At 34.2% G+C, this 18,964-nt stretch overlaps 1 protein-coding gene across 10 annotated transcripts in view; it reads right to left on the bottom strand.

Moving 5' to 3' along the window:
* Positions 1–18,964, bottom strand: part of LOC110373336 (CUGBP Elav-like family member 1) — a 376,248-nt gene that overhangs the window by 326,340 nt on the left and 30,944 nt on the right. For 8 of the 10 annotated variants that reach the window (XM_021330583.3, XM_021330589.3, XM_049840474.2 and 5 more), the window contains exon 3: positions 8,266–8,298. The exons of the other annotated variants lie outside the window; for them this stretch is intronic. In XM_021330583.3, the coding sequence (XP_021186258.1) occupies positions 8,266–8,293 (28 nt within the window). In that variant the 5' untranslated portion in view covers positions 8,294–8,298. The remainder of the gene's footprint in view (positions 1–8,265; positions 8,299–18,964) is intronic. 10 annotated transcript variants of the gene reach the window in all.

The following is an 18,964-nucleotide window of genomic DNA, read 5'->3' as shown; positions in this document are numbered from 1 at the left end:
CTTCCCCAACCGTCACCTGGCCAAAACCCGCAACGCCACCGAAACAAATGCCAAACCGCCACCACTCTTCAAAAATTGAAACAGATTGCGCAATCCATCTTAGATATTTTTCATAATTTCCCAGTAAATAATTTTGTCCATTCCTCAGAGATAATGGAGGGGAGTGGGGAAGAAACAGGGGGGGGGGTTAATGAATGGCACAGATTTTGCATAATTAAAAAGGGGTGCTCCAGATGATTGCTTATTTCTATGAGTAATGGTCCCGTTGACAAGCGACCGTTTTGACTCTGTTTCGTTATATTGTGAAGTGTTTAAGAAATTTCTGGCAGGCGCGAAATGCTTTTGATAAATGTCTCGTGGGATCACGAGAGTAAAAGTGATGGGTACGGGCAAAAATATGAGAGCGTCTTTTGTTTATGTTTGAGTATTTTTTAAGGTAATGGTGTTTCGTCATTTTGTTTCGATTGGACTTGAAAATACTAAAGGTCAGTTTATACAGGCTGAGTTTTTTTTTGAGTGTGATAAAACTCATTTCCTCACGTATATTTTGTTGCCTAATAGGAATTTTAGTGATTTTCCTGCAAAGGATAATAATTATTATTTGGGATTTTTACGTTACATTTTTGTTATTTTTCACAGAAATTGTTTTTATCCATTAAAATTACAAGTTTGGATAAGCTTAGATAAATCCAGTTACATTGGCTTAAGATCCATAAAAAAGCAGGTAAACTCAACGCCAAAAAAGTCCCAATATAATTAGTTGTTTACAAAACTTTTACAAATAAGGAACGACAAAGATTTTTCTTGTTGTTGTTAAAGCCAGCTTAACTTACACTTTATGTAAACAAAGTTAAGCCAATAACCAAGTTAGTGGAAAAGTTCTTTCTAAGTAAGTATACAGGTATTTTGTTATTATAAGTTGGTAAGTGGCGCCCCCTGTGCTTCGGAGAAACACGTTAAGTTGTTGGTTCTGGCTGTCATATAAACTGTGGCCCGTGGATAAGTAGGTATTGTTATCTGATGTTGAGAATTTGGATAATAATTTAATGTTTTTCTGTTTTGGGCATAATTTATCAATACTTTCAGTAAAGAGATTGGGGGTATTCATAGAAATTAGTGCTCTAAAATTATTTTTAAAAGGCCATACAACACAAAGGTAAACATTTACTTCAAGCTGTTTCCCATAGATTCGCTAGCACCCTGGAGATACTTCTTCCTGCACCCGGATAAAAAGTTACCTATGTTCTTCATCTCAGGCTTTAGACTACCCGTGTAACAAATTGCATTTAAATCGAATCACTGATTATGGCTTCAAAACCAAACTGACAGAGTCACCTACTTTTACATTTTAAATATTACGTCTAGTACCTAAAGACTTATCTTTCCCACTAAGTCCCTAAAGACTTATAAACATAACATGAAAAGCCAGCATCTACCAATAAACTACACCAAATCACAAACAAATAAAAATCTAACTCAAATAGAAACCCACAGACCACCGACCTGCCAATTTTATGACAATCCCCAATTTCTGGCGACAGTTACTTCTAATTCAGTCCTTAGGGAAGGAGGTACTCGCAACATACTTTCGTAGCTAAATGGGCTTCAGCCATAGAGAACAAAATGACTAGCGGAGGTGGCATGACGGAAAATCGCCTAAGAAAGTAGCGCGCTAAAATGCGGGTGAGCAGGGAACGAGGAACGTTACTGGTTTCGCCCTTATATGCCTTCTTTGGACTAGAACATTTTTTTGTAATACCAAAAATCGTTGACAGACGTCTCAACGAACTCAACCGCCTCGTATTTGATAGTTTTGGTCCTGTCCACTGTACGAATTTGACCCAGAAGAAGGCGCCTAACCTACCTGCATTATGCCATCTCCGCTCATCTTTCCTTACTCCGTAGCTACAGACGTTTCTCTCATTCGAGAGACCCATGGGAAATGGCCTACTGAAACTTCTGTCTGAAAAAGTGCTTTATTTATAGGGCAAATGTATGGCCTGTTTATGAGAGAAAAGCTTTTAAAAAGGCACATTTTTATTTCGTGAAAGTAATGCAGTTTATTGTTTGAGTTTAACTTTTAGGGTCATGTTTTGTGGGGTATCTTTTCGTTTTGAAAAATGTTAATGTATTGTTCTTTTTATGGAAAATTGTTTTTGTATTATTAAAGACCAAATAATTTTAAAATCAATTTATACTTACAATATTTATTCGCATAATAAAATAATAACTAATTTACCTAGATTCATTAGATACAGTTGAAGGTTGACCAACGAGAAACACAAGAAATGCACATGCTGTTTAGAATTTTGTCTATGTACTGGAATATTCATCCAAATCAAAATGACCTATGCATTAGATTCATATCAACTTCAATATTTTTTTCTTACATTAAACCTTTACGATACGCTTACATAAAAATGAGATAATCTATCATACCCTGTGAGACCTAGATAATTCGACATTGACCCTAATAACATTTCAGGTAATAAAAAGGATTTTTTACCTCGAGACTCAGAGATTAAGCCTAGGATTTACTTCAAGGCAAAGATCACTTAATTTTGTTGAAGATTAAGGTATTATTAATAGATAATAACTATTATATAAGTATTTAAGATTAAACCTAGATTCAAGCTTATTGGGTCTGTTAAGTTTTTCAAAGCATTGATTTCAGTAAGATTTTTACTTAGTAAGAGCCCTTCTTATGAAATTCAATCAATGATCAACTTTTGAAACAATCATAAATGCTATTAAACATTATAAATAAACAATAATTTATTTGTCACTCACACAAAAGATTCTAAGCATTTCCAGGCAAATTATTCAAACGTTCCTTTAAATTTCAACTTAATGGCCCCATCAATTTCATCCATAATATACACTGTCGATGAATAATGACGCCCAAGAAATTTATTTTCTCTTCATTCTGACATGAAGTTATTACTTAAGCGTTCAAGAGAACAGGCTTCTTTAATAAATCTTTTAGCCTATTTGTCTTAGTTTCTTGTTTAAGTGTAAAATCATCATCTGCCTAGCCTATTCCCAACTATGTTGGGGTCAGCTTCCAGTCTATCCGGATGAAGCTGAGTACCAGTGTTTTGAAAGGAGCGATTGCTGTCCTCAACCCAGTTAGTTACCCGGGCAACACAATACCCCTTGATAAGACTGTTTGACAGACTTACTGACTTCTGACTTCCCGTAACGACTGCCAAAGATGTTCAATGCCAGCTGGGACCTACAGTTTATCGTGCCCTCCGAATCTCGTCCAAAATAGAGTTAATTTGAAATACCTACATACTTAGCAATGTTACATTGGTACTTGCCTGACGTGGAATCGAACCGCCCACTCATTCTTAAGAGGTTGTTTCTTTACCCACTAGGACACAATGATTTTAGTTTACTGCTAGATTCTTGTTTAAATATAAAATATTAGCTACTAATCTATTTAGTCGGGTATCGACTGAGCCCGTTAATGGGCAATATTCAGGAGCTATGCAAAATCGTTTACAGTCGAAAACTCATTATCGTTCTAGTAGTTTTATAGATCTCATTTGTTTGTTTAATCATCTATTGTAGATTTAATTTGTTTACTGAATAAATTGATTATAAACTATGTAACGTTATTTACGAAAAACTTTATTTAATTTGTTTGTGTTTGGAGAAATTTTGTTAAATATTTGTTTTTTGAATAGATGATTAGATACGATTTGTTTGGTTGAGTTAGTAAATTAAAGTTTAATTTAGTTTTCTTGGATAAAATTATCTTGGAAAATTTAGAAATACTAAAAGAGAACAAAAACGTACCTTATTCCTACTATAATAGTAAGAATCTGAAAGTTTATAAGTTATACTACTTATGTGTGTTGGAAATTCTTTAAAATAATACTGGATTAAACTTGGTGAAACTTGACAGAAATGTAACAAGCTTTTTCTATATGCGGGAAGTAGTTCCCTCAGAATAAAATCGCGAGAGGATGCTGGTATCTAATAACTATAATATTCTCTGTTTTAAATACATTAAGTGTTACTTACTAAAGCCACTTATCCCCGCAAAAAATCATATGGACCAAAACGGTCAAATAATAAAATATTACAAAAGCCATTTCTATACACGACGCACATTCTATTTCACATTTAACAAAGGCTTTTATTTTTATTATTGAAACGTAAGTCAGCCATTTCAATCAATTTATTATATTTGGATGTCGTAACGCTTTTTCATTCGACATTACAAAAAGACGAGTAATCAATTACATTTATATTGTATTGTATTGACAAATAAATCGGCCATTTTCTCATCATACATTGTCATTTATTTCTTAACAAAAATGACTTTACAAACTCGACTTATATATCTACGTACTTTTCATACCGGTAAAATTTCGTCAGCCTTGTTTCCCGTGGCATGGAAAACTTTCCAAATACTCGTACATTTTCTTGGTAAAATTGTATTTTTTCACACCGCTTCCAAAGAAATTTCCTTTCAAGTGAAATGTGCCCCTTTTATAAATTGCAAAGCAGCGTGGCACGGATAACTTTTGTAACGACGTTCGCGTCAACTCGAAAAATTGCCAATTGACAATTTAGGGGATAATTTGCGAACAAAATAATTTGTAGGCTCCAACGTGGCGAACGTTTTAGAGAGCGCGGGTAGACAATGACAGCGGTGATGCAAAATAAATAGGGTAGGGAGGAACCGATGCTTGTTGTATTAGAAAGTGAGATTTTAGAATTGTTTCGTTGCATTTTCTGAAGATGTATCATATTTCACAAGGGAGCTTCATGATATCATTTCTTATGCACAAACACGTGTCAACGTCAGTATAGTTACCAGCCCATTTTTTGGTCCCATTTTAAATATTAGTCTCAATTAAGACGCGAACAGCCACCAAATTCGACTAAATCTTTAAATACACAACCCAATTGACAGCGCTATATTTTTGCAAACCTATCGAATATTCACGAAAACAAAGCCATTTGCATCACTCTCGTCTGTTCGCGGCCTAAAGCATGTTTATTATGGGACCAAATGGGTTCCCCTACAACGTATTATAGTGACATTAGGACATATGAAGATTATTTGTTTGGGAGCGAAGGCGGGCCGAGATTACGAGAAAATGATTTTTATTGGGGTGTCGGAATAGATTCATAAATCGTAATAAAGGTGAAAGATGAGCGTGTTTTGGATAGGGAATAATAATATATGTAAACGGTGCGGCAGTTTTTCGGCTATAAGAAAGTGGTTGTTAGTGTGTGGCATCCGCACAAGAAAAAAAACATTTTGTTTATAATAGTTTTCAATAAATTACGATTACTGACGAAAATATAACTGACATGAGAAAACTGGGTTTATGAAAACACAAATATTACACATTTGCGTAATTATGTGAATCTCTTATTGATTAGAGATACGACAATATTATTTAAAAAATCTTTCGAACAAACCACCAACATTCCAAGTGTAAAAATATGTCTACCTAACGCTAGGTTAGTTCCGCACTATACCTAAGGGTTTCCATCCCAGCTATATTTCTTGATCCCCTGTCTAGAACACAATACGGGAGAGCTGTTAATCTTTTTATGTCGACTGCATTATTTTACGTACAGCCTTCTATGTTATTTAAGGTGCTTAGGTAGAATTTTGGTGGATTTTTCGTGAAGATAAGTTGATGTTAACGTGTGATGAGATTTAGCTGTGATGTGGTATGATTGCGATTTAGAGTAGATAGTATCGTTGTTTTAAGAATAGACAAGGGATCCCATTTGTAACCATACCGACATACTTACCTAAGTATATTCTAATTTAGAGTTTCTTTTTTGCCCAAAAGAATAAGTGAAGTAGTAGCCTCTGACTGTTACTCAGTACCAAGAGTAATAGGTATGTAGATTTATATCCACATTAGAGGTAGTCAGGCAAAGGAAAACCTACACTAGGTCTTACTAGATAACCAGCCAACTCATACTTTCAGAAATAAGTCCTTAAGTTTAAGTCCACGTCAGTGAGAACCTTTTCAAATACTAAGACATCTTACTCTTACTACAAATATTTTTTTTTCCAAAGAGAAGAGGGGAAACCCCACATGTAATGCAGCAAAGTCTCGGAAAATAACGACAGGTAAATACATCTCGACTTGATGAGCGGAATAATGTGTCTGACAGAAGTGTCAATCATTCGTGTTTCGGGGGAGAACTTGTCTGTACCTCGCTTCTGCTACGTTTGATAAGAAGAGCTAGCTAATAATTGTTGGTTTATACGTCTTTGAAACATATTTTGAAAAGTTTGAAAAATGTATCAGAAAGTTTTTTTTTCTTGTTCTTGACACATTGTCAAGACATTTTAGGGGTAAATAAACCTTAGATCTACGGAACCGAAGTAAAAATGTCTACCAATAGAAAGCCACTTTATATATGTCATAATTATATTTTATCCAGCTGCGGGAATTAGGACATGGGTAAAACCGCAGGTTATAGCTGTATGAAGAGTACAAATCAAAACAAAAACTTCAGATTGAAAAACGTTGCAGAACTAAAAATTAAATTAGGACGCATTGTTCGCTCATAAACAAGATTAAACTTCCTTTTTCCAGTTTACTATCCCAAACTGAACATTTAACGTTTATACCCTCAAATGTCTAAAAGAAAGTGTAAGTTCCCTATCTGTATTCAATGCACACCCCACTGTGAGTCCCCAAATTTTTAAATTCTGCCACCACAATCACGAACCTTCGGAAAGCGGTGGCGACTAAGCTTTGTTATAAAAAAAAATCTTTTAGGTGTCAAGAAGTGGAATTGCACGCAAAAGAAATAGAAATCAAGATTTTTTTTGTGAAAAAATAGTGTCGTTACAATAACACGTTGAAGGCCGTCAGTGACCCTAGTGTCAGAGTATTCAAAACATTGACACTAGGTAATTAAACTTATTTTCTCACTCGATAGGAAAAAGGCGAAGTAAAGTGATTGTCATCATCATCAGCCTTTTTAACTTACCGCTGCTGGAAACAGGCCTCTTCTCATAAAGAGAAGGATGTGAGAAAGGTACTGCACAGAAAATAAAATAGGAACTTTTGAAAACAAAATCGTGAAATCATCAGCTTAATCCATATTTCCATTCCACCACGCAATTCACACCCTCAAAACAGACCGACTGCGAAGAAAAAATCAACGCAAAAGTGAATTTCCAACAGTTACATTAGCATAAAGACGACGGGAACTGTAATCATTGCTGTGGAGCGTCGTGACCTGACTGTGGAATATACTGCTCGCCTAAGATGGTACGTCATTTCTTTTGTAATTTATTTGGTAATTCCTGAGTTGGTGGTAGAAGACAGTTTTTTGTTGGTCTCAAATTATGGCTGTGGATTCGATTGAAATAATATATCTCAATAAGTATTTAGGCGTTCTTTGGTGGAGGCCTAGCAGAGGACGGCAATTGGCTAATATGATGATGAAGTTTTTAGATGTAGAACGCATTTTTATTGTGTTAATATACACAGTAATAAACCTATTGTAATGAGCAAAATAAACTTCGTTGCCATAATCCCGATTAAATAAAGAATACTGGGAACACTCCTTGGAATCACATAATATTGTCCACAAACGATCAAAAAAATCCACAGAAACCGTACCGTTTAGTCTAACGTACAGTAAGAAACACAATTTATTTAACAAACTTCGCAAAGACGATTTTACTCTATTTTGAATCAGCTTTCGACTTCACGCTAGTAGATTTCATATTGACATCATAAAATTTTGAACCAAATCATTTTCTTAGTATTTGGTTTCATAAAATGGCAGAATATTTGATCGTCGTGTTTATGAAGCTTGAAACGTTGAAGCATAAAATGTTTATGGTGACAATCATATTTGTGAAAATCTAGAATATTTGTAGACACATTAATTTAGTCGGTAGATTAAGTACCAGGACTAAAAAGTAACCATAAATTCTATAAAAAGGCAAATCTTTTCTATTCACACTATGAAATTTTCTAGTGTCAGCGACATAACAAATTAAGTTGTTTAAGAAACCACTTTTACTACTCTATCAATTATCATCTAAAATACATTCCATTATACCTTGTTATCACAAAAGTTACAGAGTCAATCAAAGAAACACTACTAATAACTAATGAACTACTAATTCATTTACATACAAAATTCTCAAACCACAACACATTACTTATTTTCAGAAATATTCATCAACTTACACCACTTTAATTATAAAAGCACTACAGAACAAAAACATACAAAATAAACAATAATGAATACCTAATTGGGTTCCTGGCATCAAGTACATTTCGTCTGAAACAAACATAATTCATATTGTGAATATGGGAAAACAATTTGTAAGCGTTTCCATACACCTAAAGCTTATGGATTGTATTGGATCGTTACGCAGAATCTGTTACACGTATAATAACGTATGTCAAGTAGAGATTTAATATGCTCGTATAAAGTAAATGTGATCGAAACATTAACGATAATTTTTTTATCAAGAAAGTTTTTTTAGTTCTAAATTGTTTTACATATTTATTAGTACATAGTACTATTGCATAGGTAACTGATGAAATTATAAGATACTAGACGTTTTAAACCTTCGCAATTTGTGTATATATTTATAAAAAATCGGGACTTGAACGCTTTAAAGGGACGGGAACGTTTCAGCAGAATTGCATAATAAGTTACTCATTGTTGGTACACAGTTTGTTAATAGATACAGAAAAGTGTTCTCGGTCATATTAATAGACATTGAAACCACTTCTAAATTTATAACAAAACAAAGAAAATATCAAAATTAATTAATCTACCACTCTCAAACAAAACAATTCAAAAACAAACTTTAGAACACAACAACAGCGAAAATTCGATTGGCCCGTTAAATTGGCAATAATTCACGCGAATTGAAAACCATCGCTCGACGTAATTAGTATTCGAGGGCAGCTCTAAGCCCTAATAAATATCTTCTAATTGGTTGTGTCGTGAGTAAGCCCTGCAATCCCGGTGACGTTACGTGAAATGGCTTGACGTGCCGGCTGACAGGTATTATCGTATCGTGTTAGAGGTGAGAATTTGTGTACATCTTGGCAATTTAATGGGGGTTTATATTTGGGGAAATGGTTTTGTTGGTGAATACTGAAAATCGTTTATTTGAAAAGGATATAATATGTTTTTTTAGGGCAGCTCTAAGCCCTAATAAATATCTTCTAATTGGTTGTGTCGTGAGTAAGCCCTGCAATCCTGGCGACGTTACGTGAAATGGCTTGACGTGCCGGCTGACAGGTATTATCGTATCGTGTTAAAGGTGAGAATTTGTGTACGTCTTGGCAATTTAATGGGGGTTTATATTTGGGAAAATTGTTTTATGAGTAACATGTGAATATGGTTTATTTCAAAAGTATAGAACTTGGTTTTTTTAGGGCAGCTCTAAGCCCTGATAAATATCTTCTAATTGGTTGTGTCGTGAGTAAGCCCTGCAATCCTGGCGACGTTACGTGAAATGGCTTGACGTGCCGGCTGACAGGTATTATCGTATCGTGCTAAGAGGTGAGAATTTGTGTACGTCTTGGCGGGTTTAGAAATTGACGGAGGGAGTTTTTGGGAATTCATGTTAGGGAAATTGTTTTGTGAATCAATTATAAATGTTCTTTATTGCAAAAGTATGTAATCTGGTTTATTTAGGACATCTCTAAGCCCTAAAAAATATCTTCTAATTGGTTGTGTCGTGAGTAAGCCCTGCAATCCTGGTGACGTTACGTGAAATGGCTTGACGTGCCGGCTGACAGGTATTATCGTATCGTGTTAGAGGTGAAAATTTGCGTACAGCTTGGCGGGTTTAGAAATTGACGGAGGGACTTTTTGGGCATTTATGTAAGGGAAATTGTTTTGTGAATCAATTATAAATGTTCTTTATTGCAAAAGTATGTAACCTGATCTATTTAGGGCAGCTCTAATCCCTAATAAATATCTTCTAATTGGTTGTGTCGTGAGTAAGCCCTGCAATCCTGGCGACGTTACGTGAAATGGCTTGACGTACCGGCTGACAGGTATTATCGTATCGTGTTGGAGGTGAGAATTTGTGTACGTCTTGGCAATTTAATGGGGGGAATTATTTTGGGTTTTATGTTTTATGAAAATTGTTTTGTGTGTAAGTAGGTAGATATTTTCTGCTTATGAAAGTACTCTTCGGTCACTTGTAAGTCTCAAGCCACAATCAAGGTTCTTGAAACTTGGGTTCGGATGGGGTAATTCCTAGAGTATAAGTAATAGTTTTTCTCATTATAATAGACCGATATAGAAAGTTTCCTGACCCAATTATTCGAAAGTAGAAATACCCAAAAAGACATGGTTAGCCTTAAAGAATAAAACCTTTTCATTCCGCAAAGAAATGATCCGGCCTATCAATATTTTTTACTCATACAAAAATCTACTCCGGTCTTATCATTTGTTACACAATAGTTTTATGGATACTCAGTCATAGATATTAGGGTATAGGTATCCCTAAAAAGGTTGACCAATCCTTTGTCATAGAATTCCAATATCGTATGAACGTATAGAATTCAGTTCTATAGGGATGGTCTATTCATGTTTCCGTATACTGTGAGGACAGTTGGCAAATAAAATTAAGATATATTTCGATGTCCTTTATTTTTTTATTTTAATTTTAATCCCAAAATAAGGTTTCTTTACTAAACTTTTTTTGGAAATAAAATAAATAAATATTAAACTGAAACTTAAACTATTCCAGTTTATATTTTGCTCGAATGATCCCACAATAAAAACAGTTCTGCCATAAAAAAATAAAATGCAAATTTCAAAAGACGCAGAGGCTTTTGATATAAGAAATTTCAAGAAATTATTATCGAACTTTTGAAATTTATTATGTCATCGTAGCGCGCAGTAAAGACGGATTTCGATGAATTATGTCTCTTTTTACGACTGTCGCCGAAATGTTATCTGTTGCAAACTTGACCACTGTTTTTATTGGATTCTCTGGACTAAGTTGTTAGGACCAAAAATGTTATTAAATCTTAATTTTGTGCCATAAAAATAGAGCATTATATGAAACGCTAAGTAGCGAAGTTAAAAGCGCATCGAAATATACCTTCGTCATAATCTCAAAAAAAGAAACAAGTATGCTTTATTAAAATATTTACGAGTTTAATCTCATGAAACTTTAAAAAATGTACTTATTGAATTACGGATTTGTTGATAAAGACAAGAATCAAACATAAATTAGGTGACAAAACAATGAATTTTTCATAGAAAAATGATTCCATATAACATAAGCAAATAGGTAGTTATGAGATGCGTTGAACATGCTAACGCTACTTATAGCGAAAGAATCTGACCCATAGCATTGTGAAACCCTCCAAAGGATGATTATTAATTTGTCCACCATAATACATTACTCTTTATTAATTGTTCACTACTCGGGTTGTGGAAAATTATTGTTGATTAGGAATTTCAATAACCATTGTTATATTTCATGGGATTTTCTTAATACAATTTTGTAATTTTTATATACAGATGAAATATAAATTTTATGTACCTTACCTTTTAGAAAATAAACTAAAGTCATTTTATGTACTTTAGTGCAGGGTGTTAATGATCGAGTAATTGACAATTTTTGGGAAGTATAAATCCATGTTCACAAAACGCAAGCAAGCTTTGCATTGCTTGCTACCCTTGCAGTAACAACCTTAAAAGAAATATCACCCTTCCCATTTCAATGACTTTCAAACACCATTGACAAACCATTTATTCTGCTTATCATTTTATTAAAAACCCCTAAAGCGAAAGAGCGAAAAGATAAGCCATACACTCAATGTTTTCACCCCTTTGCAAACAGCTTGTATCTTATCGCCATCTTGACGATACAAACGAGTGTAACATCAAAATGTCTTCACTAATCAAGTTTAAAGCAGTTCCAACCAGTTCGAAACCGGTTAATACAGGCGCGTACACCCTATCTATTATGTTGTGCCATCTACCCTTCAAAAATCCTTGGTAACGGCCGTTTAAAATTTCCAAAGGCGTATTGATTTGTACCAACCCTCTGATGCTACGTGAGGGTTGGGCGAGGGTGCCTTGTCAATAGTCAATATGGTATTGGCTAGAAAACTACTATCAGCAGCAAATAATCTTACTTACTGTGATATTGAAATCCAATCTTTAATATTAAAAACGTGTGGCGTGAAGTAAATTATACATATTATTTTCTTTGACTTCTAAATGAATAATGTAAAAATCTTGTATGATCACCCAAAAATGAATTTAAACATTAGGTACTCCTATATATTATCCTAGCTACGTTTAGGCTATGCCGGAGTAAATCAACATGTACCAACCACAATATTATAAAGATTCAAGAACAAGAAAGTCTATACGAAAGATATTTCAAACGATCGATTATGAAACCTTCAGCACCAGATCGCACACTCGATTAAATACCCTTCAAGCCACAAAAATATTAGCGAAACTACCCTCTTCAACTTAAAAAGGCCAAATCTAAATGACTTTAGGCAACGTAGACCCCTAAACTTGATATATAAAAAAAATTGGTCAAGTGAGAGTCGTTCGCGTACAAAAGGTTCCGTATTAACATAAGATATAATAATGTTTAAACCGATGGACCCCTATAAAAATCCAATTCGGAACTTTCAAATTTTTTAGGAATGTGGTATACAGATTTCAAATTGGAGTGCGACAATAGCCCAATGGCAAAAATTTCAGTCTCACAGTCTCTTCGATCCTCACCCAATGTGCTATTGACGCATATTTAGTTTAGTTAGACGGAGTGGTTGACCGACCAGCTTAGTAAAGTACCTATAACCAACATTACTAATAACCGCTCTAAAAAAATCTTCTGCAGAAATCGTTCATGACCTAACATAGCCCACAAGACAAAAGCGAAGAGACAGACGATTAATAACAAGGTCCCTTAACACCCTTCGAGTACGGTACCCTAAAAACCTATACGCACGAACAAGTCACTCTATGAACCAAACATGTTAACTCAACCGGCAAATTGATTCAAAAATATACCGACAAATTGAATAGTATCAAGTGAATTACGTTTCAAATATCTAGCGTGACCCCATGTTACATTGTTTTGTCTTTTTCACGATTCATGACAAAAAAAAATATTCAATTTTCGGGAGGGTCTTTTTTCAGAAATATAAGTATACAAAGTGTGTCGTTCACATTAAATTAAATACATTAATATATAGGTTATATGTCGATTAGCACAAAGAAACAAATAAAATACGCCGAAAATAAAAAAGATTTTTTCAAAAAAAGTTAATATAATAAAATGTGCGGGAACTAGAACACCATATAAGAGTTAGTCGTTACAAACAACGGAAATTCTCCCTTGAAAACTGACAGCTGTCAAGTGATCAACAGATTCGATACTCCTAACTTTATCACTGCTTTACACATGATGTTGTAAATTATGAAAACGAAAAATGACTCCTGTCAAACTACTGAATGGATTAGGTTATGTTTTTTTTTTTTTAATCAATGTAATAGGATTTAATGCGATTAGGTACAACACAACCGATATATTTTAAAAAATCTTTAAAACTCTCCTTAAAAGTCCTCTTTTTCCATTTCCAAAGTAAAAATTACATTGCAAACAGCGTATCAAGATAAACAAGAGGCGATATTTTATTTACAGTTTTAATTAGTGTTTATTTATCAGACTAATTAGCTAGTCTTAGCTGGAGGTCCGTTTTATTATAGAAATAAAAAAGTTTTGTTTATATTACGATTGCGATGCTGTCCGTTGAATTTGTAAAAGATGTGGTTGAAAATTAAATGGTTGTTGAGTTATGGTTTTTTGGTCTGTAATTTTGATGTAGTATTTGTATTAACGAATTAAATGTAAATTAGATTTTTTTTTTTCGTTAACTTAATTTAAAGTCCTCGTCACTCTATTGGTTACCTAATTGAGTTCGCTCAAACAAAAACGTAATTGTAAAAATATCATCATGTGACTATTTCAAAAGCTTGCATCTCGATAAGTGATGTAGAGATAAGATTAAGCTTAGTTTCATAAAAAAAAGCATTATGGGCTTCCAAATAAATATGAATTATTTACACACATTGCTACTTTTATATTGCTACTATACACGTATATACTCAATGATTATTATCCTGCTTGTTAACGTTCAAAGATGCAACAGTCGTCAATAAATAATTGTACGTATTGATCCGAACTCTGAATAATTGGGCTCCAATATGTAATGGCATCCGACTGAAGCCTGCAGATTCTTTATTACATTTTAATGGAAGATACGTGTCATGTATTAATTTGTATCGTATTTTATATATGTATTATTGCTCATTAAGACTGTGCATTTGCAAATGAATTTTGTGGTAATAAAGGAAAAAAATAGTGTTGTCTAATGTACAACTCTAGCTGCATCCTGAAACATAGTTTGGAAGTCTACAGGAAAACAGGAAATATGAGGAGAATTGTCATCAGAATCTAGAATCCATCAAATTGAAATAGAGAATTTCTAAATGCGATAAGGGGACCTAACAAATGAAAACTAGCTTACATATAACACACATTCAAGATTCACAAATAAAGACAACACTCAATAACAGATAAAAATTGTTCAAAAAAAAAAACAATAGCACTCAAAATTGGAACGATTACCGATCGAATGTCTATGGTGTGCTCTTGGTGAGAAAGCCATCAATTTCAATAAACTGCTCGAGTGAGACAAAAAATGACGCAATCAATCATACGAGCCGTCACTTTGACGTCGCGTTTGGGGTGGCCAACGCTCCAAAAAGTTTCCCCACATCATTTTTGGCTTTAGATAAGAGAACAAACTGGAGACGCCTTACTGAGTATAGAGAAAATCAATCGGCACCGGCTGCCAGGTTTCTTTGCACTACTTGAGCTTCCTCTCTCTCAATGATCGAGAATGCTACTTGTAATGTTATGTACATGTTTCTGTCAAGTTTATGCCCATGTTTGATTATTTTATCCTGTGCATCCTAAACGATTTGATCGAAAATGCAGGATTAAGCTATCAGTATTGGTTGCGTCGACGCCCTGAGGCTTTTATTGGTAGACTTATGCCCAGTTTCACCGACAAGATAAACGTCTGTTTTTCTCAAAAGAACTGTTTACTTTGAAAATTGTACGTAAAAATTCATAGCAACGTTGTTTTAAGAAAAGTGACGGTCATTTTGTCAGTGATCTTGGGCCGTATTGCATAAAGACTTGCTTATGCTGATGGCGGATCCAGTTGGTTATGTGCTCTAAGTTTTGGGGTGCACCATTTGTTTGTTCAGAGATATTAGGTGTAATTCCGTCGATGCAATATCCCTTTTGTCATTATTTGATGGAGGGAAATTCGAAATGAATATAAAACAAGCAAATACAAAGGGTTAATTTGTGTTTGTTGATTACTGTTTAATTGACAGCGAACCAAGTGTGTACATTTGCATAAAATTCTTATATTTCATTTATTAATTACTGTTTAATGCACTGGAAAAATAAATTATGATTATTTCATAAATAAAATCATCTTAACTGATCTCAACTTAGGCCCTGGTCTAAGTACAGCCCCTTTTTTCCAATAATAAAAGTAAAGCAATATCTCAGGATGTCTATTCTAATCATCTTATGAAAGCAATTTCCTATCCTATAACCTAATAATTTAATAATCTTGTCAACAAACTTCGCTCGAATTGTGATTCAATTGTTCGTCTATCAATTGACTGTTCTCAATAAGCGGTAAGTACACAAATAAACTATCTATAGCTAGGTAACCTACAATATTATTACGATTATTGCAAATCTACTTTGGTGCCGTAAATATTAGGCTTAGGATACACTCGCGACGGATTCGAGAAATTATTCAGAATACGATTATAACTCACATCAATATCAATTTTTGCTTTTATATAAAATTGAATTGTGAAAAATGCATTTTACCACGAAAAGCAATAAGAAGAATAAATAAGCTTTCCAAAAATAGTAAAAAGGACTTGAAGGTGAATGCTTTAACTGGTATCGGATTTTAAATTTCCAGCTACCAGTGAATGCATTATAAACGTAGGTACTCAAATAATCATGCAGAGTTAACAGGTAAAAGTAATTGTGATGCGTTGTAACTGTGCAGGTAACTAAAATTTTTATTATTTTTTACTAGCTTCTGCCAGCGGTTTCAGCCGCATCCCGTGGGAACTAGTTGCCGTACCGGGATAAAAAGTAGCCTATAGCCTTTCTCGATAAATGGGCTATCTAACACTGAAATAAATTTTCAAATTGGACTAGTAGTTCTTGAGATTAGCGCGTTCAAACAAACAAACAAACTCTTCAGCTTTAGAGGTATAATATTAGTATAGATTTAAAGGGCATTCCTTAAATAAAATTCAATTTATACATAAATAAAAGAATTTTCCTTCTACTTATAAATATTACTAAAGTTCTTCAATGTTACCTAACTGTATCACGATATTTAGGTATGTAGTAATAATTATTATATTTTTTCGTTCTATCTTGTGTAACCCATCCCTTACAACTGACCTGTACCTATATAACTAAGGAATTCCAAGTTGCAATGGAATGACAGGCTGAAGCAATAGCCGTTCACTATTATCGTATAGCGAGGGATCTATTAATAGTGAACCTTTAGTGCTAAGCCGAGTATTTGATGGCATTATATTGATGGGTGTTGGTGATTGGAAAGGAAAGTAGTATGAGTACTCTTTGGTTGATATTGTATTTAGTACACAAAGTCATCAGTAACTAAAGTTCAGGTGAGATAGGTGTTATTTTCAACTACATTATAAGCATTTATATATATAAAAAAATATTCTAATTGAGAACCTACTCCTTTTTGGGACGTCGGTTGAAAAAAAATCTATTTTTAATCATAGAATAATTAAATATCAAAATGCTGTTTACCCATTCCCCAAAATCAAGCAGGCTTTGCAGTCGATACGTATAAAAATAACCGAGATAATACAAATATATTTATAAGTTATATTGGGTTATATTTCATTTGTTATATTTCACGAACAAAATTTTGCCTTCACACAGCAACTAACTCCAACTTCCCCTACATCTTACAATCTCAACAACATCCACAACGTAGAAGAAACGCAACGCGAACTCACCGCAATACCGACGTATAAAAACAATTTTGCAAAAGCATTGACCGACCCGCAAGTATGGCTTCATTGCGCCCGACTACTTCCTAAGGCTTCCTAAGGCGAGGCAATAACTAGCGGTGGTACTGTAAAATTGGCTGAGAAAGTAGCGCGCCAAAATGCGGGTGAGCGGGGGACGAGGAATGTTACTGTTTTCGCCCTTATACGCCTTCTTTGACCCGATCATTTTTTGTAATACCAAAATTCGTTGACAAATGTCGCAAAGAACCTAAAAACCTCTATAGTTCTCTCGTAACTGATCATTTTGGTCATACTCACAGAAGAATTTGAGCAAGAAGAAGGTGCCTGACCTACCTGCATTATGGCATCTCCGCTCATCTTTCCTAACTCCGTGCTTCGAGGTAAGTAATGAAGCAGCCGCTTGTTTATAGTACAGTCGAGTACTGCAGCGGGGTTAATTTATTTTTGCTATTAAAAATAAACGTGAAGACTTCTACTGTGTAGTCGGGAGTTAAAAATTCGTCAGACTGTATTAGTTGACTTATTATTTCAGGTAATTTGCAGATAGGTCTATCATCATCATCATCATCGGCCTATCGCAGTCCACTGCTGGACATAGGCTTCTCCAAGTGCACGCCACTGAGATCGATTTTCGGCTTCTCGCATCCAGCTCCTGCCAGCCGTCTTGCGCAAGTCATCACTCCACTCCAATTCCTCATGTGCAGAACGAGAAAGAGGTCTATGTCACTACAAAATTGTATGTAAAAAAAATCATAATCAGAAAATATGAGTACAAAATTTTATCCCCATCTAAAAACCAGAAAAAAACGTGACAAATCCTCGGAGGTACAGAAATAAACTTTCTAAAACGGACGACAAAACTTTTGAAAACGTGAAGCAGTGTTCAACAAAAGACACCCAAGCCTAGCAAAAGAAAACTTGACCCAAACACGCTATGTTTACCCAAGAGTCAACTTTGAGAGAAACAATGCTATGTTTTGTTTAACACGGCAAAAATACGTCACTACTACAATTTTATTTTTATTTGTTTTTTTTTTCTCTTCCAACTGTTTTTACTTTTTATTTCGCGTAACAAGCAAAAGGAGGGAAATGTTTGTATTTTTTTTGAGAATTTTAACAAAACAAAAGTTAATTGAAAGGGCTATTTAGTGGAGCGAATTTTTTGTAAATATGTAGGATAGAATAAAATTAAAAAAGCGTACTGTAAAAATAGATAGATTTCAGACTAATATGCTCAAATGTTCCGTCCATGTTTGATTCTTATTCACAAGAGCTAAAGGACCATGGGCAAAAATGTATGAAGCCTGGGCTCACCCACCAACAGAGATGAGACCACTTTGAATATACTTGTAAAGCACTAAATATAAAGATTTAAACTCATTTTTGCGAAGAATCCATTGGGTTATTTTGCTATAAATATTTTTCTCCAACCATAAATAAACTAATATTCTGCAAAAAGTTGTGCTGTTATGGCATTGTAGGTTTTGTTATTGAACACCTTTAACTAGTTTTAATTCCAGGTTTAATGTATACATAAAAAAATAAAACAACTGCTAACAGTTAAAATTATTTTTGTTAACATTTCAATCAATATCAATAATAATGTCGTCTAAATATCCTACCGGTGGATTAAATTGTGTGTGCCTGCCTAACCCTAGATGCCATATTATGGAAATGATATGAGCGCAACTTCCTACTGTGCGTCTACCTGTTAGACACGAGCAGTCATACTGAGCGATGGCATCTCTACCCATTTCGTTTCTGTTAACCAGAATGTATACGTAATATGTACGTGCACGAACATCTC

The sequence above is a fragment of the Helicoverpa armigera genome, chromosome 13 (genome assembly GCF_030705265.1).
Source record: "Helicoverpa armigera isolate CAAS_96S chromosome 13, ASM3070526v1, whole genome shotgun sequence".
Lineage (NCBI taxonomy): Eukaryota > Metazoa > Arthropoda > Insecta > Lepidoptera > Noctuidae > Helicoverpa > Helicoverpa armigera.
Note: the sequence above shows the minus strand (reverse complement) of the source record. Positions and strands in the feature narration are given on the sequence as shown.